The sequence below is a fragment of the Spinacia oleracea genome, chromosome 4, assembly GCF_020520425.1.
Source record: "Spinacia oleracea cultivar Varoflay chromosome 4, BTI_SOV_V1, whole genome shotgun sequence".
Taxonomy (NCBI): Eukaryota; Viridiplantae; Streptophyta; class Magnoliopsida; order Caryophyllales; family Amaranthaceae; genus Spinacia; species Spinacia oleracea.
The window spans coordinates 20,668,692-20,693,645 of record NC_079490.1 but is presented as its reverse complement, the minus strand read 5'-3'; the positions used below and the strand labels follow the sequence as shown (position 1 = coordinate 20,693,645).

Below are 24,954 nucleotides of genomic sequence, written 5' to 3'. Positions count from 1 at the left end.
TCATTTCTTCTTTCCAGCTTCAGCAGCCTTGGTCTGCCAGAGAAATAAATGTGACAAAGTTAACAAAACATAAAATAGAGAAATTTAGAAGCCAAGAATTTACAAGACTTTAATAATAAAGAGTTAAAAGTATCTATCAGCCACATTTGATATCGTTGGCTGATATTGTTAGACAAACACAACCATCAGCCAAAACAACAATGCAAGTCCATTCTCCTACCTTCTTAACACCACTGATCTTCTTAGCTATGTTCTTCCTTTCTTTCATTTGTTTTCTGGACTTCTCAATCTTGGTAGCCAATCCATTCTGCACCAAGAAAAAATAGGAGTACAAAGATGTTTAGGGGAGTATATCACTCAGCAAGTCAAAATAGGCAACTCATTTACTGCCACCACAAATGGAATTATAATATAAAGATCACAAACGGAATTACAAATATAAATATCACAAACGGAACAACATACTTACCCTTATCAGGCTGTACTTTGGTTCAAACTTCTTTGCGTTATCAACAGAATCATAAATCAAACCGAATTCAATAGATTTACCTCCTCCAAAGTGAGTACGGAACTTGAAGACAAAGATAGAATTTGGATCTTTCACATCATATATGCTAGCTAGTTTGTCCTTCAATTCTGCCTTTATGAGAGAAATTTAAGATTAAAGTTGTAAGATTGTAAGGGAGAAATAGAACAGTAGTAAAAATAGGTGGTACGACGGGGAACACTTGAAATTTGATCATCAAAAGAATTCAAGCAAACAATCAGGAAAGAGATCAGAAAATTGAGAAAAATGAATTCAGGAAACACTACAAAAGGACAAACCATTGCACAACCACTAAATATGAAACCACCATCAAAAAAAGTTACAGCTTGAACCCCATATAGCAAGTCAAAACATGCAACTCATTGACTGTAGCTGCTGCATACTCTGTACTATGTACAGCAAGACTTGAGCTCTTGCCATATCTTTGACATGTACTGCCCCTAGCCAGTGGCATTCCTGAGTGTATTCTGACCTCTGGAGCAGCTGCTGCAGTACGGCAGAGCTCGCATTCAAGCAATTGAATTCAGATTTGAGTTTAGTCCCTAAAATCACTTCTACCCTTTCTTTACAAGAGGGCCAATTAGACTCATACCCCCAAGGCTAACTTGGAAGTCTCTCAGCTATGAAACAATGCATGTATTGATGGTAGATATATGCTAATTTGTGACTAATAGCTGAGAAAGGTGGTTATATAAACATCTCTTTGGTAGTAGTAGTAGTTGGGGAGTTCACATTAACATAGCTATTGTTTAATCACAGTTTGTTTGCTTCAGTAACTTCAGCTATGAAGTTCTTATCATTTTCCGCATGTCTACTGAAATACTATACAATTTGTACCATCATACTTTTATCATGTTAAAGATCAGTAGTAAAAATGGTCTGTTTAATCCGTATATATCTTATTTTCTTTGTATATTTCAGGGAATTAGTTGATTAGTTCCCCCAGGAACAAGCTAATGAGACACCCTTTTCTCTAACAGCACCAGTCCACATATTCTCAATCTTTCTCCTCTGCTCTCAGCTTCGTAAGTTCTTGATTTATAGTTTGCAAATACTTTTAGATTTTTTGAGATTTCCTATGGAATGTTGATTACAGATGGGATCGTCTAATTATAATTTTTTAATTATAGTTTTTGTTATGTAATTGATTGTTCCTAATTTATGTTTTAATTTTGTAGGCGGGTCCTTATGAATGGCTTAGTTATAAAGAGGCGTATGATTCAACGCTTCAAATCGGCTCAGCTATTAGGAAATGTGGAGTTAATCCCGTGAGTACAATTTTACTCTCCAATTTTACTTTATTATTAGCTCAACTATTGAATGGAGTACATAAATTTCTTGATGGAGAACTATAGGATCCCATCTATTGTGATATAATAGAAGAGGCTTCATTACTCTATTAAGTATTATCGGAATCAACCTATTCAATATTAAAACCTTTATTCACCTTCCAACTGTGGCTTTTCGAGATTTTGTACCTTACTCTTTTTGTCAGTTTACATATCTTCACATGATGGATTCCTATCGTTCTAATTTCTGCTCACTCATTGCATATCTCAATTTCTGTTAGGTTAAATTCTCTTCTTCTGTGCTGACATCCTTCAAGTCCTAATCTTTCCAATTTACCATAGTGTAATCATTTTAAGGTCACTTTAATCACAACCTAAACCAAACTCATAACAATCAGATGCGTGTTTCAAGGATAATCACCTCAAAAGAAGTTGAAGACATGCTCCTCAGTGAAGTACTCAATGAAAAATAGATTTAGAATCCTAGAAAGGATTAAGAAAACCAATAGAACATAATCTATGCCAGACACAAATAACCAGGTTTAGGTTCAGGTTCATCCAAAACCGAGTTCTGAATTGCAGGTTAAGATAACTCTTCACTTATACAATAGATATTCAGGTTGTAGCTTACATGAGGTGTCTTCAGAGGCTAAATTAGTTCTTTTAGTGCCTTAATAGTGAGTCTGGTGGTGCTTCTGTTTAATATGCAACAAGTGTGTTGGGAGCTGGTTTTTTGGTGAGTGCAGGCTGGTAGCTTGCATTTGTTTTACTGTTTTCATATTGGGCACAGCTTTTTTTGGTTGTTTCTGGACTACGGTGCTCCTGTTTGTTTTGTGTTTGCAGTGGTTTGCTTAATATGTGGTTTAAATTGTTAAATTTAGCCACCTTTTGCCTTTACAGTCCAGTAGTATTGTTGATGGTGCTTCTTTAATGTGTTATCTTTTGTCTTTGATTTCTTTTGGCAATGCAGGTATTTCCAGCCAAGTAGATTGTGCTATCAAGATACTCAACCTAGAGATTAAGTTGGATTCCGTAGTTTGTATAATAAAAGATCATAAAGAGCTGGAGAAATATGTTTAGTTACTTTGGTACTAAGATTTTGATTTTTAATCATGCAAGCGATGTAGATTTTGATTTAGAATTTTTTAAATAGGGACGATTAATTTTTCTTTAGATGAACTTTGCGAACATTTTTTCTTGCCTACTACATATTTGTGATGATTAATCGTAATACTACGGTTTTATATAATCTCGCACGCATCGCGTGCATATATGACTAGTCACATTAGAGAAAGGGGTGTCTCATTAGTTTGTTCCTGAAACTAAGGTGTCATTTAACATCTCTAACTTAGTTGATTATATATTTTAGTCACATTAACGTCGAAATATTTTGTCGTTGTTGGACGATAATTAAAACTATTTTGTCCATTTGATTCTCTTTTTACGTCAACTATGTTGGTCGCTATTTGCTCTTTGTTTGACGTCATTGAATACGTAATAACGACGAACAACCTTTTTGTCGTTAATAAATAACGACGAACAATAATTTCGTCGTGTAAAATTTACGACGAACGTTGACGTTAATACTAATAACGTCGGAAGCTATTACGACAAAAATCACGACAAACTTTGTTCGTCGTTAAAAATTTTAACGACGACTTTTTCGACTTATAACGACGAAAAAGTTTGTCGTTAAAACCCCTTTTTCTAGTAGTGTAATACCCCTTTGTTTCCTTTGGATAGTCCACAAGGATACATTTGTCAGATTTTGGATGAAGTTTGTCTGAAATTAATCGTTTGACGTATACTTCACATCCCCAAATCTTAAGAAAAGACACATTTGGAGGCTTTCCAAACCATAACTCATATGGAGTCTTTTCAACAGCTTTAGACGGAGCTCTATTTATAGTGAGTGCAGCTGTATTTAGTGCATGTCCCCAAAATTCTATTGGAAGTTCGTCCTGACCCATCAATGATCTAACCATGTCTAGCAAGGTCCTGTTCCTCCGTTCCGACACACCGTTCCATTGTGGTGTTCCAGGAGGAGTCAATTCTGATAGAATTCCACATTCTTTCAGATGGTCATCAAATTCATAGCTCAGATATTCACCGCCTCTATCAGACCGCAATGCCTTAATCTTCTTGCCTAATTGATTCTCTACTTCACTCTGAAATTCCTTGAATTTGTCAAAGGATTCAGACTTATGCTTCATTAGGTAGACATAACCATATCTATTGAAGTCATCAGTGAAAGTGATAAATTAGCTGAAACCACCTCTAGCATTTGTACTCATTGGTCCACATACATCTGTATGGATTAAACCCAATAGTTCAGTTGCTCTTTCTCCAACTTTAGAGAAAGGTTGCTTTGTCATTTTTCCAAGTAAACATGATTCGCACTTACCATAATCCTCTAAGTCAAATGGTTCTAGAATTCCTTCCTTTTGAAGTTTTTCTATGCGTTTCAAGTTAATATGGCCCAATCGACAATGCCACAGATAGGTGAGATCTGAATCATCCTTTTTGGTCTTTTTGGTATTTATGTTATAAACTTGTTTGTCGTGATCTAATAAATAAAGTCCATTGACTAATCTAGCAGATCCATAAAACATCTCTTTAAAAGAAAATGAACAACTATTGTCTTTTATTAAAAAGGAAAATCCCTTAACATCTAAGCAAGAAACAGAAATTGTGTTTTTTAGTAAGACTTGGAACATGGAAACACTCTTCCAGTTCCAAAACTAGCCCAGAGGGCAACGACAAATAATAAGTTCCTACAGCTAATGCAGCAATCCGTGCTCCATTTCCCACTCGTAGGTTGACTTCACCCTTGCTTAACCTTCTACTTCTTCTTAGTCCCTGTGGATTGGAACATAAGTGTGAGCCACAACCTGTATCTAATACCCAAGAAGTTGAATTAGCAAGTATACAGTCTATAACGAAAATACCTGAAGATGGAACGACTGTTCCGTTCTTCTGATCTTCCTTTAGCTTCAAGCAATCTCTCTTCCAATGCCCCTTCGTCTTGCAATTGAAGCATTCGGATTCAGAAGTGGGTTGACTGACCTTCCTCTTTTCAGACTTGGCGCCAGTTTGCTTAGTCGGGCTGGCCTTCTTTCCACCTTTCTTGGCATTCCTCTTCTTTCCAGATTTCTTGAACTTGCCCCCACGCACCATAAGCAAATCTTGCTTATCACTTTTGAGCGTCTTTTCAGCGGTCTTTAGCATACCGTGAAGCTCAGTGAGCGTTTTGTCCAGACTATTCATACTGTAGTTCAGTTTGAACTGATCATACCCGTTATGAAGAGAATAGAGGATGGTGTCTACAGCCATTTCCTGAGAGAATTGCTGATCCAGCCGACTCATATTCTCAATGAGTCCAATCATTTTGAGAACATGTGGACTTACGGGCTCGCCTTTCTTAAGCTTGGTCTCAAGAATTTGCCTATGAGTCTCGAATCTTTCGACCCGAGCCAGATCTTGGAACATGTTCTTTAACTCACTGATGATCGTGAAAGCATCTGAGTTGATGAACGTTTTCTGTAGATCTGCACTCATGGTTGAAAGCATTAGACATTCCACATCCTTGTTGGCATCAATTCAACGATTGAGGGCTGCCTGAGTGACCCTTTCGCCTGCGGCTTCGGGCATCGCCTCTTCCAGGACATACTCCTTTTCTTCCTGCATAAGAACTATTTGCAAGTTCCTTTGCCAGTCAAGGAAGTTTTTCCCGCTCAACTTCTCCTTTTCGAGAATTGATCGAATGTTGAATGAATTGTTGTTTGCCATAATTAAAACTACAATTGAAAAAGAATAAACAAATAAATAATCATTCACAGTTTCTCTTAATAAACTTAAATTCTAGCATACATGCATAATTGAATGTTCATTAAGCATTTTATTCAGGTTATGTGTTCCGGCAGGTGTGAATAAAATGATTCCAAGATCCTAAAACCCATTGAAGAATTAAGCACATTATGTATTTAGACTCAATTCTAAAATCTTTTAGGTAAGCAAAAGCCTTTTGCTAATAGTGTAGAAACTACTCTTGGTTAATAGGTACGTCTAAGAGCTTATTAGGTAAACCTATCAATTTTGCCACGACATAAAAGGACTCCTTACTTATATCGTCGAGTTTCACCAAAACAAACATGTACTCACAATTATTTGTGTACCTTACCCCTTTAGGATCAATAAGTAACACCTCGCTGAGGGTAAAACTATTACTAGATTGATGTAAAGGTTATCCAAGTAAGTGTTATTTTGGCATGGCACCTTTTCACTCAATTTTTAAAGTTTGGAACTTAAGGATCTTACTATGTTGGTTAGATTTTAAGTGAACTAAAATCCTTAGTCATGCAACATAATCAAGCTTCAATCTCATGCATATTTAAGACATATTTAAAAGCAATAAATAACTTAAAGCATGCAAAAGATAAATGTGATCTAGTATGGCCCGACTTCATCTTGAAGCTTCAACTTCAAAGTCCGTCTTGAAAATGGATTGGAAACTCCGTCTTGAATTTCACCGTGGGAGGCGCCATTTTCTTCAAATAGGAGCAGCTATAATTAAACTAATTACAACTATTTGATGGTACGCAGACCATATTTGAATTGAAAAATAAATTTGGTGCATTAGACCAATTACATTCAAATGAATGGTACGCAGACCATATTTTCTATCCTATTTGGGCCATACTAGTCACTTCATAACCTGCAAAACAGTACACATACAATATACAATATTATCATGACTGGCCCACATAGCTGGTTAATAAAAACACGTTGTATGCATCACATAAATATTTGCAGCAATTAATCAAGGGTACCAATAATCTACCAATTATTCAATCCTTATTAATTCTAATCAAGTTGTTTAACCTTAAAGGATTTGTAGACCTAATCAAGAGTTTATGACTAAAATTTCCCCCACTTAAACCAATAAATTCATATGCTTTACTAATTTTAAACATAAAAATGTATTTCTAGTCTAACCAGAAACATACAAATTTAATTAAAATTTAAAGCTCATATAAATTTATAATTGAATCCATTTTATTTAATTTATTTTCAGTTGATTTAAATGAATTTAAACTAATTCAAGGTTTAATTTTAGTAAAATAATTAGTATAAATTAAAATTTATAATAATTATAATATTCAAAATTAAATCCGAGAAAACAATTTAAATTATTAATTTTATAATTAATTAAAATTATTTCCGAACTGAAAATTCCAAATTAAAATTAAGACGAACCAATCGGGTCAAGACAAGGCCATGGGCTTGCGCCCATACCTCGTCAAGTCCAACAAGCAACAAACCCCTTGTCACTCGATTAATCGTACCGTAAAGCCCAAGCAACAACACACCAATGCGTCAGGCCCAGCGAGCCACGCTTGCGCGCAGCCCACTCGCCAATCGCCTTGGCGCGCTGCTGGGCATGGCTTGCTGGACAGCTCGTCGCTGCCTTGGATCATGCCTTGGCGTGCTGCTGGGTGAGGCAACGCATGTGTGGCGCAGCATCCATCGCTGCCCACGCGTGCTTGCCTTGCTCGCTGCACTTGCTCGCCCGTTGCCCCATTGCCCCACACGCGTAGCACACATCCCTTAGGCACATTGCCTTGTGCATGCCACGCTCGTTGCTCGCTGCATTCGTACCGCATGGGCGACGAGCTCCCTTGCTCGTCGTTTCGTGCCCGCACTATACAACACCCCTTAAGGGTAACACGTAGCTTCCATTGCTTTGTGCGTGCAACATTTATGGGCGTTTTAAAAAAAAAATTAATTTAAAATTAATGACAAATTAATAAAACATATTAATTTCATAATTTTAGGGCGAAAAATCGAAAATTTATTAATCATTTAATTTCCGATTTACATGGACTCAAATCTAGGTCATAAAAATTTAAAATTTAACATAAATTAACAATTTTTATGGTGGATTTTAATCATGGATACCTAATTAAATTATTAATTAATTATGAAAAACAAATCAATTCTAAATTATTCGAATTTCAACAAATTAATCATAATTACAAATTAGGTTGTATAATTAATAAGTCTAGGCATTCATAATTGTTAAACATATACTGTAGGTCAATCAAAAACTCAAGATTTATCAACAAGAATCGCAAATATTCAATTTAACATCTTAAATTTACAAACTTTTGCGTTCGAAAAACTAAAACCTCCGAAAAGTCATAGTTAGGATTCGAATTTGGGAATTCTGGGTTTCGGCGAAAAATACACCCCCCGTCCCAGATTAGTTGTTACACTTACCTTTGCACAAAGTTTTAGGTGATAAGTGGTTGTTTGGTTATCAATTGTTATTTTATTGAAAAAGTAGATGTGATAGGAGTTACTGGGGTATTTTTTTAATTGAATGTGAGAGGGTGTGGGGACAGAAAAAAATTTAGTTGCAAGTGTTTGGCTGATTTTTGCTCCAAAATCTTACCTTTGAATACTTCAATATTGTTTGTAAATGTGTGACCCTAGGCACCTATTTATAGAGTTATGGAAAAGGAATTATAATCCTATTAGAATACTAATTTATTTAATTAGAATCATGCTAAGACTCTATTTAAATAAACTTTATCTGTTCGGATTAGATTTAATCATATGACGAATCCCGGTAGCTTTAGGATTCGAGTAACACACACACGAGTGGCGCACAAGCACCGCAAGCCCACACGCAGGCCTTGCGTCCCACACCGAGCGCACAGCGCAAGGCCCAACTCGTCGCAGCCCCTTTGCTCCGCATGCGCGCCCAAGCCTTGGCTGGGCCTTGGCTTCGCGCTGGGCCTGGTCGAGGCTTGGCGTGTGTTTGTTGCGCTTTGGCTTGCTGGGCGATGGCCTGGCTTCGTGCTGGGCCTTCGTCTGGCAGGCCTCGTCCGATGCTAATTCGTACGATACGCTTCCGATTAAATTCTCAATTCCGGAATTTATTTCCGATACGAACAATATTTAATATTTCCGATTCCGGAATTAATTTCCGTTTGGAACAAACATTTAATATTTCCGTTTCTGGAATTATTTTCCGATTTTGATAATATTTCCGATTCTGACAATATTTCCGTTTCCGGCAATTTTTCTGATTCCGGCAATATTTCCATTTCCAATAATATTTTCCGATAAGTACCATGTTTCCGTTTCCGGCAACATTTACGACTTGGATAATATTTATATTTCCGATACGATCCATATTTCTGTTTCCGGCAATATCATCGTTTCCGGAGTATTCATTTGCTTGCCTTTGACGATCTCAGCTCCCACTGAAACCAAGATCTGTCGATTCCAAATATCCATAGATGGAGTATTTAATGCCATTAAATACTTGATCCGTTTACGTACTATTTGTGTGACCCTACGGGTTCAGTCAAGAGTAAGCTGTGGATTAATATCATTAATTCCACTTGAACTGAAGCGGCCTCTAGCTAGGCATTCAGCTCACTTGATCTCACTGAATTATTAACTTGTTTAATTAATACTGAACCACATTTATTAGACTTATCATTAAATTCATACTTGGACCAAGGGCATTATTTCCTTCAGGAGGATCCGGTGGGTCTGAACACGCTGCTTCTGGTAAGAAGGCCGGTTCTTCGGGTCACCGTCGGTCTTATCCCGAGTTTCCAGTTCATTGGACTGAGGCTGATCCGAAGGGTAAGTATGCGCCGATTCTGCATGAGACCACCAAGATTGATGGTCCGCTGGAAAAGTCAGTGAGTGGTGACTGGTTGGTGGAGGCGAAGCTGGGTGCTTATCATCGGAAGGCCGAAGAGCTCTATGGGATTCAGCATGGTTTGGGGTACTGGTGTGAGCTTCCCGAGTAGGAGCGTCCTCGTGTAACTCATCCGCCGAGGGGTTTTATCTCTGTGTACACCCATCACTTGGAAAACGGTCTTCGTTTTCCTTTCGATCTGTTTATTTCCGAGCTCTTGGTGTCGTACAACATGAGCTTGGCTCAGCTTACTCCCAAGTCTATGAGGCATATCATCGGATTTCGGTGGGTGTGCGATTTCGTGAATTTCCCTTGTTCCGTGGCCGTCTTCAAACATCTCCACGATCTGTCCTTCAACCACGCCTCTAAGGGTGATGGGTATGGTTGGTGGACCATTGTCAATAAGAAGTCTCGGAGGAAAGGCGATCCTAATTATATCACTGCTTATCCGTACCTCAGCTCCGACCATAACTGGAAAGTGGAGTGGCTTCTCGTTCGTGTTCCCACGGATCCGAATCACCCGTACTTCTATCGTCCTCCGAAGTGGTTTGTAACGCCTGTACCTGATATGTCGGGGGTGGCCGCTCCGGATCGGAGGGACCAACATTATGTGGACCTTCTTCAGTGGTTCTTGGCTCGCGAGGATAATTATAAACTACCGGCTAGCTGGCTTCCGAACCTTCACTACATTCTTCGGGAGGACATTCTAGCTTGCGCCGGTCTCAGCAGGGTTTATGACAGGGGTAGGTTTCCTTCGGTTGGGACCGTGTTTCAGTGAGTTTGTCCTCCCCTTCCTTTTCCGGTTTATCTGACTGTCTTTCAATTTGTTTTGCAGAGTACGGTTTCGAGCGTATCGACCCCGAGGTCTTGGGCATCTCTTTGGACCTGCGAACCATCCACGACTCACCTCCCGAGTACAAGTTTGGGAAAGAGAATCCTCGTAATGCTCGCCTAAAGGATTACGTGTTGTCCCCTTCGGGTGTTGCTCGGATTTCTGAAGTTCGGGCTGATCCATTTGATTCGGCTTCCTCTCCCGAAGCTGTTCCAGTGAAGACCGTGCTTCGTCCTCTTCAGACAACTTCGGATCCGGTATGCGTTTCTACCTTCTCGGTTTTATTCGTCCTCTTCAGACTGACGTTGCGCCACGTGTCGTTCCTTCAGTTTCGTCCCCGGCTCGGATAGATATTTCTTTATCTAGGAACCGGGTACTTCGCTTTCTGTCTTTATTCCTTCTTCCTCGTTTTCTTCTAGTTTATTGACGCTTGATCTCCTTTCTTAGGATCAGAAGAAGAGGAAAGGTAGCACTCTTCTGAGGTCTTCTGCGTATCCGAAGAAAGCAAAGGCATCCCAGACTTCGAAGAAGGTATGGCTTTGATCCCTTAGTGTGACTTTCCTGGGTTATGCTTTTTCTTTTCCGAGGTTGACCTTTGGACGGTTGCTTTTGTAGGAAACGGCTTTGGAAGATATGCCTCCTCCAAAGAATCTTCTTTACTTCATGCCCCTGCCAGGGCAGAAGTTGAAGAGTGGGGTGGTTTCGGAGCCGCCGCCCGTTGATCAGCCGTTAGCTGAGGAGACTGCTATCCCTTCTCCGCTGAAGCCGTCTATTCCTTCGGGGGTCGTGATCCAAGATATCACTAAGGCGGTGGAGGCGCTCGAGACCGACTCTGTTCTTGGTTCGGATGTCCCCATCGTGGCCGAAGAAGAAGAGAAATCTGCTGACGTCCCTCTCGAGGAGGAGAGAACTCCAGAAAAGGTGATGGTGGATCTTACCGGTCCTGATGTTGAGGTGCCCGTGGCTTCGGCTGCCGAGAAAGCTGTCCTTTCTGCTGAATTCGCGGAGGAGCAGCCTGATCAAGGCAAGGGAACGAAGAGATGTCGTGAGACTTTGGGCTCCACCTCTACTTCGGCTCTGGATAGGCTGATCCATGCCGATCCTTGCTCGGATGTTCCACTGAAGCGAATTCCCGAGGAAGTGAGAGAAGTGATGGCTCGGTACGCTCGTCCTTCGACTATGGGAGAGGATCCCTTGAAGGAAATAATGCCCTTGGTCCAAGTATGCATTCTATGTTAAGTCTAATAAGTGCGGTTCAGTATTAATTAACAAGTTAATAATTCAGTGAGATCAAGTGAGCTGAATGCCTAGCTAGAGGCCGCTTCAGTTCAAGTGGAATTAATGATATTAATCCACAGCTTACTCTTGACTGAACCCGTAGGGTCACACAAATAGTACGTAAACGGATCAAGTATTTAATGGCATTAAATACTCCATCTATGGATATTCGGAATCGACGGATCTTGGTTTCAGCGGGAGCTGAGATCGTCACAGGCAAGAAATGAATACTCCGGAAACGATGATATTGCCGGAAACGGAAATATGGATCGTATCGGAAATATAAATATTATCCAAGTCGTAGATGTTGCCAGAAACGGAAACATGGTACGTATCGGAAAATATTATCGAAAATGGAAATATTGCCGGAATCGGAAATATTGCCGGAAACGGAAATATTGTCAGAATCGGAAATATTATCGGAATCGGAAAATAATTCAGGAAACGGAAATATTAAATATTTGTTCGAACTGGAAATTAATTCCGGAATCGGAAATATTAAATATTGTTCGTATCGAAAATGAATTCCGGAATCGGGAAATTAATCGGAAGCGTATCGTACGAATTAGCATCGGACGAGGCCTGCCAGACGAAGGCCCAGCACGAAGCCGGGCCATCGCCCAGCAAGCCAGCGCGCCACAACGCACCAGCCAAGGCTGCGCCAGGCCCACCGCAAGGCAGGCCCAGCGCGCGCCAAGGCTGCGGCAGCGTGTGGGCCTCGTGGCAATGGGCTGCGAGCTCGAGGGCTGCGCGCGCGCATGGCGCCCCTCGTGGGCTGTTGTGCGTGCGTGTGTGTGTTTGTGTGCTATACGAATCCTAAAGCTATCAGGTTTCGACATATGATTAAATTCCTAAACCTAAATGGATGAATTAATTAAATAAGAATTCTATTAGGATTCTAGTTTAATTAATTCGTATCCTAATAGGATTCCAGTTCCTTTTCCATACCTCTATAAATAGGTGCCTAGGGTCATAATTTATAGATACAATAAAAAGTATTCAAGTATTCAAAGTGATTTTTGAGAGCAAAAATTCAGTCATATAATTGCCTACAATAGCCGAAAATTCTAAGTACCTTAAGGGCGATTCTAGTTGGTCATGCTTAAGGCGGATCCGGACGTGCTGTGGACTATCTACGGAGGGACGACACTTGGAGTCCTAAAGACTTGTTCTTGTTCGGTTCGGGCGCAGCTAGGGAGGGCACGCAACAAAGTGTATGCATCTAAACTATGCTAAATGATTATGTGTAGATAATATGCTTTCCTGGCTTTATGGTTTTTCCGCATGATTTATGTTTTGTCATATGAATCATAACCTAACAGTGGTATCACGAGCCTCTTATTATTTTCATAATCTAAATTGCATGAACATGGTTAAATATTACAAATTTGCAAGAATTAAAAGGGGTGATTAATTTTCGTAATTGTTAATTAATTGCAAATTGCGTTTGTTTAATTATACGTACGCAGTTTTTCGGCAGTTTCTTCGTTACTCATCCAAATCGAGTGATTTTTGTGTCAATTCCGCATGTAAAAGGCATTCTAAAATTTTTACTTTTCGGACCCAGAATTCTCAAATTCGAAGCCTAAATATGACTTTTCGGAGGTTTTAGTTTTTCGAATGCAAAATTTCGTAAATTTAAGATGTTAAATTAAATATTTGCGATTCTTGTTAATAAATCTTGAATTTTTGATTGACCTACTGTATATGTTTAACAAGTTTGAATGCCTAGCCTTGTTAATTATGCAATCTAATTTGTAATTATGATTAATTTGTTGAAAATTGGAATAATTTAGAATTAATTTGGTTTTCATAATTAGTTATAATTTAATTAGATACCTATGATTAAAAACCACCATAGAAATTGTAAATTTATGTTAAATTTTAAATTTTTATGACCTAGACTTGAATCCATGTTAATCGGAAATCAATTAAATAATAAATTTTCGATTTTTCGCCCTAAAATTATGAAATTAATATTATTTATTAATTTGTCATTAATTTTGAATATAAATTTTTAATTTTTATGCGACTCGCTCATATAACTTGCACGCACAAAGCAATGGACGCTACGTGTTACCCTTAAGGGGTGTTGTATAGTGCGGGCATGCGACGACGAGCAAGGGAGCTCGTCGCCCATGCGGTACGAATGCAGCGAGCAAGGGCATAGTGCACGAGCACAAGGCAGCAGCCCTGCCTTGTGTCGTGGGCTGTGAGCAATGGGCGTGTGGGCAGGGGCGAGAGCAAGGCACGAGCAGTCGCGTGTGGGCAGCAAGCGTGCTGCGCCACAGCGCGCACTGCCTCGCGCAAGCATGCGGAGCCTCGCGCGCAGCGAGCGCAAGCTCGCGTGCCACGAGTGCTACGCACAGCGTCGATGCCTTGCGCGCAGCGAGCGCCAGCTCGCATACTGCTGCCTCGTGCGATGAGCGCAAGCTTGTGTGCGGGAAAGGCAGGCGCGCAGCGAGCGATGGCTCGCATGGATCGAGCGCTGGCAAGCGAGCGCAGCGAGCGATGGCTCGCGTGCATCGAGCGCTGGCGCGCGCAGCGAGCACCAGCTCGCGTGATGCCTTGCGATGGTGAGCAGCAGCGATGCGACGCAGCGCATGGGCTGCGCGCACATGGCCAGCGATGGCTGTGTGCGTGTGGCCCATGGGCGTGCGTTGCGTGGGATTGTTGCGTTGCGATTAGATCGTTTTGAAATTTTAATTTGAAATTTTCAGTTTACGTAATTTTAATTAATTTTAAAACTAATAATTTAAATTATTTTCTTGGATTTTAATTTTGAATATTGTAATTATAATAAATTTTATGTATTCTAATTATTTTACTAAAATTAAAATCATGAATTAATTTAAATACGACTGAAATAAAATTAAATTTATGGATTCAATTATAAATTTATATGAGCTTTAAATTTTAATTAAATTTGTATGTTTCCGGTTATAATAGAAATACATTTTTATGTTTAAAATTAGTAAAGCATATGAATTTATTGGTTTAAGTGGGAGCCCTTTTTAGTCATATACTCTTGATTAGGTCTACAAATCCTTAAGGTTAAAACAACTTGATTAGAATTAATAAGGACTGAATAATTTGTAGATTATTGGTGCCCTTGATTAATTGCTGCAAATGTTTATGTGATGCATAATGTGTTTTACTAACCAGCTATGTGGGCCATTCATGATAATGAATGGGTGAATGGTATATATTGTATATGTACTGTTTTGCAGGTTATGAAGTGACTAGTATGGCCCAAATAGGATAGAAAATATGGTCTGCGTACCATTAATCTGAATGTAATTGGTCTGAAGTACCAAAGTTGTTTTTCAATTCAAATATGGTCTGCGTACCATCAAATAGTTGTAATTAGTTTTAATTATTCAAATATGGTCTGCGTACCTATTTGAAGAAAATGGTGCCTCCCACGGAGATTTTCAAGACGGTCTTTGAAGTTAAAGCTTCAAGATGAAGTCGGGCCATACTAGATCACATTTATCTTATGCATGTTTTAAGTTATTTATTGCTTTTAAATATGTCTTAAAATGCATGAGATCAAAAGCTTGATTATGTTGCATGATTAAGGATTTTAGTTCACTTAAAATCTAACCAACATAGTAAGAGCCTTAAGTTCCAAACTTAAAAATTGAGTTAAAAGGTGCCATGCCAAAATATACACTTGCTTGGATATCCTTTACATCAATCTAGTAATAGTTTTCGCTCAGCGAGGTGTTACTTATTGGTCCTAAAGGGGCAAGGTACACAAATAATTGTGAGTACATGTTAGTTTTGGTGAAACTCAACGATATAAGTAAGGAGTCCTTTTATGTCGTGGCAAAATCGATAGGTTTACCTAATAAGTTCTTAGACGTACCTATCAACCAAGAATAGTTTCTAGACTATTAGCAAAAGGCTTTTGCTTACCTAAGATGTTTTAGGATTAAGTCGACAAACTGTGCTTAGTTCTTCAATGATTTTAGGATCTTGGAATCATTTTATTCACACCTGCCGGAACACATAACTTGAATAAAATGCTTAATGAACATTGAATTATGCATGTACGTTTCTTTTCGCGACTTTTATGGTTGTTTTCGAATATCAAAATCGAATGGCAAACCAATTGGTGCTTGTGAATTCAAAATACAATGTAGTTTTGAGATCATAAAGCATTGAGTTTAAACGCTCAGCTTTACCAATGGTTAACAACCTAAAATCTTTTTTCCATTTAATTCTCGAATGAGTCTAGTCCCTAGACATTCGAATAGATCGATGCTTAGAGAACTTTAGAAGCTTCTGGTAAGATCATCTAGTTGAAACAAAATATTCAACATAAATTAAAATGGTAATTAAGAACCTTGTTGGAGTGACATTGGACATGTCTAACAAAGTATAAAAGTCAACACTAAAGAATTCTATTCTTAAGGCTATTAGAAAGGGTACAAGAAATAGGAAAACAAGGAACAAATGAAAGGAATTTACAATTCCGTTTCTACCTATAAGTTTATGTTTAAAAGAGCAGTGACCTAGCAATCAAACTTCCTTGGTATCATATACCGCTTGAGGTTCTTACTTCGGTAATAACTCAAACAATGGAAGCTAGGATACACTAATGCCCTACAAGTGGGAAATGAAGCATGGCAATGCTACATTAGTTGTAGGGTCATCTAGTTTGTTTTAAGTCCTTTCAAAGGCTGGAACTTAATGGCTATTTTGTTCCACAGTCAGTATACCTAAATTTCTGTTTTCAAACACAGAAAGACTCACATTCAGAAGAACAAAAACAATGTTTGTTTGTTTATTTGAATGAAATGGTCAATTACGGGTTGAGTCAATATGCTTGATTAAAAACAAACAACTCTTTAACAATAAGAACTTTACTAGGTTCAAATCAACCCCTTGATTTGAGTTCCACTAATCTTTGGCATTGTTGCTTAGACCATATCAACAAGTTAACATTCAAAAGCTCTATTTGATGGACTTTTGAAAGTTCATTGATTTCTAGATCAATTTAAGACAACCAGTCTTACTTGTTGAAATTAACAAAAGAAGTGAACTATTGTTAGAACGCCTAGACAATAGAGTTCAAAGCTAAAGAAAGATTTTATGACTTTATTATTTCACATGGATTTAAGTGAATATAGGTTTATTTACTCAAATGTGACATAAAGATGAATCTGTTTGGCTAGTTCAAAGATTCAGAAGTATAAAATCCACTTGGCAAGAAATCATAAAGATCTAGGTTAGATCATGTTGATGATTACTTGAGACCAAATATGATCATCAATGATTGTGTGTTGTAATTTCACAATCTAGGTCCATAAGATATGGCATATCTTAGTTGGAATAATCGAAGTCAATTAGTACTTGATTCGATTAATGATGAATCATAAAGACTTTTCCTATACTTTCTAAAACAAAATGCTCAACTACAACCAAACTAAACCAAATTCGTCAAAGCTATTGAAAAGTAATTTCAGAATAACTTTTCATAAAATATATCTAGAGAGTTGCAAAACTCAGTGGGAGCTTAGTGTTTGCCATTCGACAAACTAAGGCCCAAGTATAGATATATGTTTCATTGTGATTTATTCAAATGAGACACAAGGGTATTGTTTCTACCACGAATTTTTGAGAACATAATGTTTGTTTGCTCGAAATAATGTCCTTTTGGAGATTCGTTTCCAAAATGACAAGTGGGAGAAAATAGACCTCGAAAGTATTCGAGGCGAACAACAAACATAAACGGACATTCCGGAAGCTTTTCGAAGTTCTTTAGAAAATCCGAACACGTATTCTTTAAGGACTTTAGAAGTGGCTTTTAAAGAATAGACATCTCTTAGAAGACTTTACAAGTGCTTCAAGGAGAACAGAATATTCAAAGGACTTTTAAGTAGCTATTGATATTCTATTTGTTTGATGTTCTATACCCAAATAGGCATAGAGTTCAAGTCACTGAAACTATGAGATTCTTCTATTAGATAGTGAAGAAACCAACAACTTGCAGTCAAACTATTATCATGTAGATTAATGAGTTTGTGACCTGTAAGAAAGCTATGACGAAACCCAGATTCCCCAAAATGGTTAAAGGCCATATATAGACTCAAATGTTTTAAATGGTTAGAGGCCATAAAACATACTCAATGTTTTGATGACAAAATTGAAATTTTGTTGATTTGCAAGAATAGTTTCACACCTATTGGTTGCAAGTTTGTTTTAAAGGATAAAAACCATCAAACATTGAATTGTGTTCACACAAAAAGCTAGATTAGTTGCTAAAAGTTACAAGCAAATTCACGGTGTGGATTGTGTTGAAACCTCATGCATAATCGTAATGCACAAGTCTATATTCAAGCAATGATTGCATATTGGTACATATAGAAATTGGATGACAAAACGTATTCCTCAATCAAATGTTGGAATAAACTATGTACATGGTATGTCATAGGATTTGTGGATCCAAATAAATGCTTGAAAAGGAAAGCTAGCTTATAAAATCTAAGTACAGATTTAAGCAAGCAATTAGGAATTGGAACTGTATTTTAAGTGAAGCTAATAAGCATTTTAGTTTCATAAAATATACATGATTCTTATAGATATATAAGAAGTTTAGTGGGAGTACATAAAAACTTAATTGGTCCTATGTGTATCACACACATATCTCTCTATTGTGAAATAACATTCAAATGCTATTGACTTAGATTTGAAATTATTCATCAATGACGGACCATGGCGAAACTTAGTACATACTGGGTATTAAGATCTGGTTACAAAGACCTTATAATATTGTTTTGGATTAAGTAATGGCATTTACTAAATCAAGCACGAAAGACTCCATTGGAGATATTCGACCCATATGAATAAATCTAAGTAATGAATGTTTGAACTATGTATAAGCAGTTACTAAGTTAAACATCAAAGGATCTAAATGAGATTCCTAACCTATATTATATATCAAAGAATTTAGCTGGATTCAGTATCTACTGAAATTAAATGAGCTAAAGTTACATGAATAGAATTTAATTGGGAATTATTCTGCAAAAGAATTTATCATGTATGATATAATATGAGGATCGCCAAAAACGTGTCGTGTGACTTTGGGCATGACGAACATACACCAATCTCTATTGATCTAAGTAAAGATCAACTAGATTGAGATCAAAAAAAACTTATGGTACTTGAAAAGGTACATAAGATTAGTTCTTGACTCAAGGAAATAAAGATATGCTAAACTTTGATGCTACACGTATAAACACTGGCAAAGGATCAAGCAAGATCCCTTTGGAGTTAACCATTAATAAGGACGAGCTATAGAGCATCGTGTTTTGAAATGGCAACATGGATTGGAGACCATGAGTTGTTGCGTGGGAAATTAAATATTAATTTCAATGTTCTAAGATACAACTGGAAAGTCTTCCACATATCTGTGAACTGCTTGGATAAGTAAATCCAAACAAAGCATCACTAGCAACCTAAACAGTTGAAGTAAAAGTACTTATTGCCTAAGAAGCAATAAAACAGGGTTGTTTGTTTATATTAAAGAGTTCTTCACTGAACTTGGGTAGATCATATGTCTTCTGACTTGATGGTTCTTCATTGCAAAATGCGTAGAACTAGTCTTGTAGCTAGAAGGAATAGATCACAAAATAAACACACTCAAAAGATCTTATCATCATATCTCGAAGAACATTCGATGAAAAGATATTAAGATTGGCAAAGCATGATAACTAAACCTATGCAACAAATGAGAAACAACACTCACATTGTGGCACTGGAAATCAAGCATAGCTTTGAATTCCATGAACTGTTTTATGGATGGGTTCGAGGCCCATGGCTGTAGAACATTAGGGTTGAACATTTATCATATATGAAATGCATTTTCATATTCCATTTAATCTTGGTTTAGTATTAAATGATGAGTCCCTTCAATTTGACAATATATTCAAGATAGACTGTCAGGACCAGTCCTGTGACTAAGAAATGTCTATCAAGTGAACTTGAATGTCAAAAGTTGAAAATGGTCCCTAGTCGGAGTTTTCTATAAAATTGGACGCATAGAAAACATTAGACGACTAGAATGCAAGATGACTAGTAGTTCTGTTTCTTGAACTATGTGGACATGGCAATGTCATAATCATTTTCATAGATACTTACTTTGGGAAGACTAGTATCGGACAAGACCTATGAAACTTTACTGTAAGAAATGAGAATCTATCATAAGTAAATTTCATTAATTTTATTAGACACTAAATCCTCAATACCTGAGTGATTTGAGATTACTTGTTTGAGAACTGGTTGCTTTGACGTTGACCAACCGTCGCACCGTAAAAGGAGGCTATGAAGGCAACGCTCAGGTAATCACCTATCAAACGAAGTCTAATCTCAACATCGCAAGATTGGGATTGTCCTCCCATAAATCGGGATGAGATGCTTAAAAGTTGTACAAGGCCACTCGGAGAGCTAGAAACTGTGAAATGCATGGCCGTGCTCGGATGAATCATAGGCTATTATTATCTGTCTATTTGATCAGTTAAACTCTGAAACCAAGGAACACCTCAGGACATAATAAGGATGACAACTCTTACCTTATGTTCAAGAGCAAGCATCGAGCGACAAAGGAATCAGGAAATGCACACTTGTCCCTAAGGACAAGTGGGAGAGTGAAGGAAATAATGCCCTTGGTCCAAGTATGCATTCTATGTTAAGTCTAATAAGTGCGGTTCAGTATTAATTAACAAGTTAATAATTCAGTGAGATCAAGTGAGCTGAATGCCTAGCTAGAGGCCGCTTCAGTTCAAGTGGAATTAATGATATTAATCCACAACTTACTCTTGACTGAACCCGTAGGGTCACACAAATAGTACGTAAACGGATCAAGTATTTAATGGCATTAAATACTCTATCTATGGATATTCGGAATCGACGGATCTTGGTTTCAGTGGGAGCTGAGATCGTCACAGGCAAGAAATGAATACTCCGGAAACGATGATATTGCCGGAAACGGAAATATGGATCGTATCGGAAATATAAATATTATCCAAGTCGTAGATGTTGCCAGAAACGGAAACATGGGACGTATCGGAAAATATTATCGGAAATGGAAATATTGCCGGAATAGGAAATATTGCCGGAAACGGAAATATTGTCAGAATCGGAAATATTATCGGAATCGGAAAATAATTCAGGAAACGGAAATATTAAATATTTGTTCGAAACGGATATTAATTCCGGAATCGGAAATATTAAATATTGTTCGTATCGGAAATGAATTCCGGAATCGGGAAATTAATCGGAAGCGTATCGTACGAATTAGCATCGGACGAGGCCTGCCAGACGAAGGCCCAGCACGAAGTCGGGCCATCGCAAGGCAGGCCCAGCGCGCGCCAAGGCTGCGGCAGCGTGTGGGCCTCGTGGCAATGGGCTGCGAACTAGCGGGCTGCGCGCGCGCGCATGGCGCCCCTCGTGGGCTGCTGTGCGTGTGTGTGTTTGTGTGCTATACGAATCCTAAAGCTATCAGGTTTCGACATATGATTAAATTCCTAAACCTAAAAGGATGAATTAATTAAATAAGAATTCTATTAGGATTCTAGTTTAATTAATTCGTATCCTAATAGGATTCCAGTTCCTTTTCCATACCTCTATAAATAGGTGCCTAGGGTCATAATTTATAGATACAATAAAAAGTATTCAAGTATTCAAGTGATTTTTGAGAGCAAAAATTCAGTCATATAATTGCCTACAATAGCCGAAAATTCTAAGTACCTTAAGGGCGATTCTAGTTGGTCAAGCTTAAGGCGGATCCGGACGTGCTGTGGACTATCTACGGAGGGACGACACTTGGAGTCCTAAAGACTTGTTCTTGTTCGGTTCGGGCGCAGCTTGGGAGGGCACGCAACAAAGTGTATGCATCTAAACTATGCTAAATGATTATGTGTAGATAATATGCTTTCCTGGCTTTATGGTTTTTCCGCATGATTTATGTTTTGTCATATGAATCATAACCTAACATCCCTTGGCCCACGCTGGGTCCGTAGTCGGTCCCAAAGCTTCTAGGGAGAACCTACTTTGGGCTAATCCGCAGTGGAGAGTTCCTGGAGCCGAGGAGAGGCATCCGACCATGATGGCCCAGTTTTTCCTGAATGAGGTGAGTACTGGATTTGCTTGTTACATATTTCCTTCGTTTCTTTTCTGTTGGATTTTTGCTCTAACTTGCCTTTTCTTCAGGCCGTTTATTGGTCCTCGTTTGCTGCGGAGTGCAGCTCGGTGGAGGAAAGGAAGCTGAAGAAGTACCAGGAGGCTTATGCTCGTGACATTCCTATCCTGGATCGGAAGGCTGAGCTGATTTTGAAGGAGCTCGTTGATGTTAAGCAACTGTACCTCAAGTACAGTCGCGAAGCTCGAGCTATTGCGGAGGAGATCGGAGCCGAAGTTGGCAAGCTCACCTTCCCAGTTGAAGAGGATGCTGAGAAGATTGCTCTCTTTGAGAAGGAGAAGGAAGATATGTCCATCAAGTTCGCGAGCGAACTGGAAGAAAAGAAAAGACTTCTCAAGGAGATGAAATTAAAATTTGAGGCGGCGGATAAGGAGAGCAAAGAGGCGGAGGCGAGGCTCCAACAGTTTGTCAAGAATCAGGAGCTGGTCCAGAATGAGGCTGACAAGGTGCCCGTTCTTCAGCTGAAGATTCGAGAGAAGGACGAATACATTCGGAAGCTGGAACAGGACAGAGCTGACCTCTATACTGCTGATCAGTGTAGGGAGCAGTACTGGAATGGTATTCTGGGCGCTCGGCGCATGTTTGCGAAGCACATGCCTCATTTCCCTTGGAACGAGAAGGTTCTGCTCTGGATGCGGGCCCAGGACCACTTGGTGGAGTGTCAAGCTGACTGAGACGAAGCCGAAGCTGAACGTCAAATGGCTCTTGAAGAAGCTCGGGTTCAGAAGGTGAACTCTGAAGGCGACACCACTGCTGGAGGTTCTTCCAAAGATGCTCCTCAAGGGGCTGATTCCGAAGCTCCCAAGAGTTAGGGGTTCGGGCAGTCGTCTTCCTCAGAGTCGGTTGGTTCCAGTTGAGGACTTCCGAATGTGTTCTTGCCTTTCCCCCTTTTGCCTCGGCGCTGCGTTGTACGTACATACTTCTTTTTGCTTTCTTAGTACTTCGGTAGGCCGGTATTGTCTGTTGATGGCTGCCGATTTTAACTGTTTCATTTTGTTTTCAATTTTTGAGGGTCCTCGGATATGCACCAAGCTGACTGATGTATTTGTACTTCCCCCGAAAATTGAATGAAAAATGATTGTTTGTTATTTGGCTGCCTCTTTTCAACTTTTTTGCACTTCCGAAGCTTTAAGTCTTTGCCTTTGAATCCGTAGATTTGCGAGTTCTTCAAATCCGTAGATCTGCTAAGAGACTCCTCGATTTTTCGAGTTCTTCAAATCCGTAGATCTGCTAAGAGACTGCAGTATTTTTCGAGTTCTTCAAATCCGTAGATCTGCTAAGAGACTCTTTACTTTTTCGAGTTCTTCAAATCCGTAGATCTTCTAAGAGACTCTTTACTTTTTCGAGTTCTCCAAATCCGAAGATCTGCTAAGAGACTCTTTAGTTTTTTGAGTTCTTCAAATCCGTAGATCTGCTAAGAGACTCTTTAGTTTTCAGACTCTTCAGATCCGTCGATCTGCTAAGAGGTCTGAATTGTTCTTCCGATCTCTTGTGGTTCGGAAATCTGGGCAAGAGATCGTTAGTCTGCCTCTTAGTTATGACTTTGGCGATCCATGGATCTGAGCCGAAGTTTTATAACTTGATTTGAGCGACTGTTTGTTGCGAACAAGTTTTAACGAGGTATCGCGAATCCGAGGATTCTGGACGATGCCCCGAAGTGCATGATTTGGTCATTTCTTGCATTTTATCAAGGAATGGGCAAAGTCAACCTGTTTTTAGTCTTGGATTGATCAGATCCGAGGCTGCATGTATATAAAAAGACAATGAATTTAAAATATAGAGATAGGTTTAATGAAACACATGGTGCCAAAGGCTTTCCTCTTCTCATTAAACAACTTACTTGGATTACAGACAGAGATCATACAAAATACTTCTTGAGAACATCAATATTCCAATGGTTCTTCAAGATTGTTCCATCTAACTGTTTTAGCAGAAAAGTGCCCGGCCTTTTTTCAGAATGGATGATGTATGGTCCTTCCCAGGTGGCTGAGAGTTTGCCATGTATCCGTCCTTTCTGAACTAAGGCGGCGTTTCTGAGTACTAGATCGCCAACCTTTAGAGGTCTGGCGTTGACTCTTCGATTGTAATGCTTGTTGACCCTCTGTAAGTAGGCCGCGTTGAGTGTTCTAGCATCGTTCCGAGCTTTATCTAGTAGGTCGAGAGCTTCGGACAGAAGTTGGTCGTTGCTTTCCCCCTGGAGTCCATCATACTTGTTGTATGCCTGGATCCTCAAACTTTCTGTTCCAATTTCTACAGGGATGACAGCCTCGGATCCGTATACTAGATGGAATGGTGTTTGCCCAGTGGCTTCCTTCTCGGTGGTCCGAAGGGACCATAACGTTCCAGGCAGCTCTTCTAGCCACTTTCTTTTCTCATCCTCGACTCTTTTCTTGAGTGCGTTGAGAATGAGTTTGTTTGCAGCTTCGGCTTGCCCGTTGCTTTATGGGTGGCAGACTGTTGAGTAAGCTAGGTGGATGCCGAATTTCTTGCATCATTTTTGCAGCGGGGTGTTATCGAACTGTTTTCCGTGGTCGAAGACCATTAGTCTTGGTATGCCGAACCTTGTGATGATGTTCTGCCAAATGAACTTACGAACCTGTGGTTAGGTGATGGAGGAAACAGCTTCGGCTTCGATCCATTTGCTGAAATAGTCGACTCCTACAATCAGCCACTTCTTTTGGTTCGCAGCTGAGGGGAAGGGACCAATGATGTCTAACCCCCATTGTGCGAATGGTAAGGGATATAGTGTTGATTGTAGGGTTTGAGCTGGCTGGTTGATAGCTGGTGCGAATTTTTGACACTTTTCGCACTTCCTTGCCATCTGCTTTGCTTCGGAAACCATGGTGGGCCACCAGTATCCGGCCCGAAAGGCTTTGTGTGCCAATGTCCTACCCCCGATGTGGTTTCCGCATATTCCGAGGTGGATTTCCCTTAGGATGTAGTCAGCGTCGGTTGGACCCACACACTTCAGTAATGGGGCAGAGAATGATTTCCTCATGAGCTCTCCGTTGGCGTCGATGACGAACCATTTGTTGAATCTTTTCAGATTTCTCGCCTTAGCTTGTCTTCGGGAAGTTCTCC

The 24,954-nt window shown here is 39.3% G+C and overlaps 1 protein-coding gene and 1 long non-coding RNA gene across 2 annotated transcripts; one reads left to right on the top strand and one right to left on the bottom strand.

Annotated features, from left to right (window-relative positions):
- On the bottom strand, positions 1–1,001 carry LOC130471383 (40S ribosomal protein S24-1-like). The gene is made up of 4 exons (XM_056841457.1): positions 900–1,001; positions 470–640; positions 221–307; positions 1–33 (listed from the first exon to the last, which is right to left on the bottom strand). Exons 1-4 carry the CDS (start codon positions 999–1,001, stop codon positions 1–3), a joined length of 393 nt encoding a protein of 130 aa, XP_056697435.1.
- A 380-nt stretch (positions 1,002–1,381) lies between these two features.
- On the top strand, positions 1,382–3,035 carry LOC130472466 (uncharacterized). The gene is made up of 3 exons (XR_008932818.1): positions 1,382–1,572; positions 1,726–1,815; positions 2,807–3,035. It is a non-coding gene; the product is annotated as an uncharacterized lncRNA (long non-coding RNA).
- Positions 3,036–24,954: the final 21,919 nt, after the last annotated feature.

Excerpts from the sequence above, each read along its gene's own strand:
- LOC130471383 (XM_056841457.1), bottom strand. The coding sequence starts at position 1,001 with ATGCCACTGGCTAGGGGCAGTACATGTCAAAGATATGGCAAGAGCTCA. Across the intron at positions 308-469 it reads CAAAGTACAGCCTGATAAGG|AATGGATTGGCTACCAAGAT; the intron begins GTAAGTATGTTG and ends TTCTTGGTGCAG. Across the intron at positions 34-220 it reads AGATCAGTGGTGTTAAGAAG|ACCAAGGCTGCTGAAGCTGG; the intron begins GTAGGAGAATGG and ends TTTCTCTGGCAG.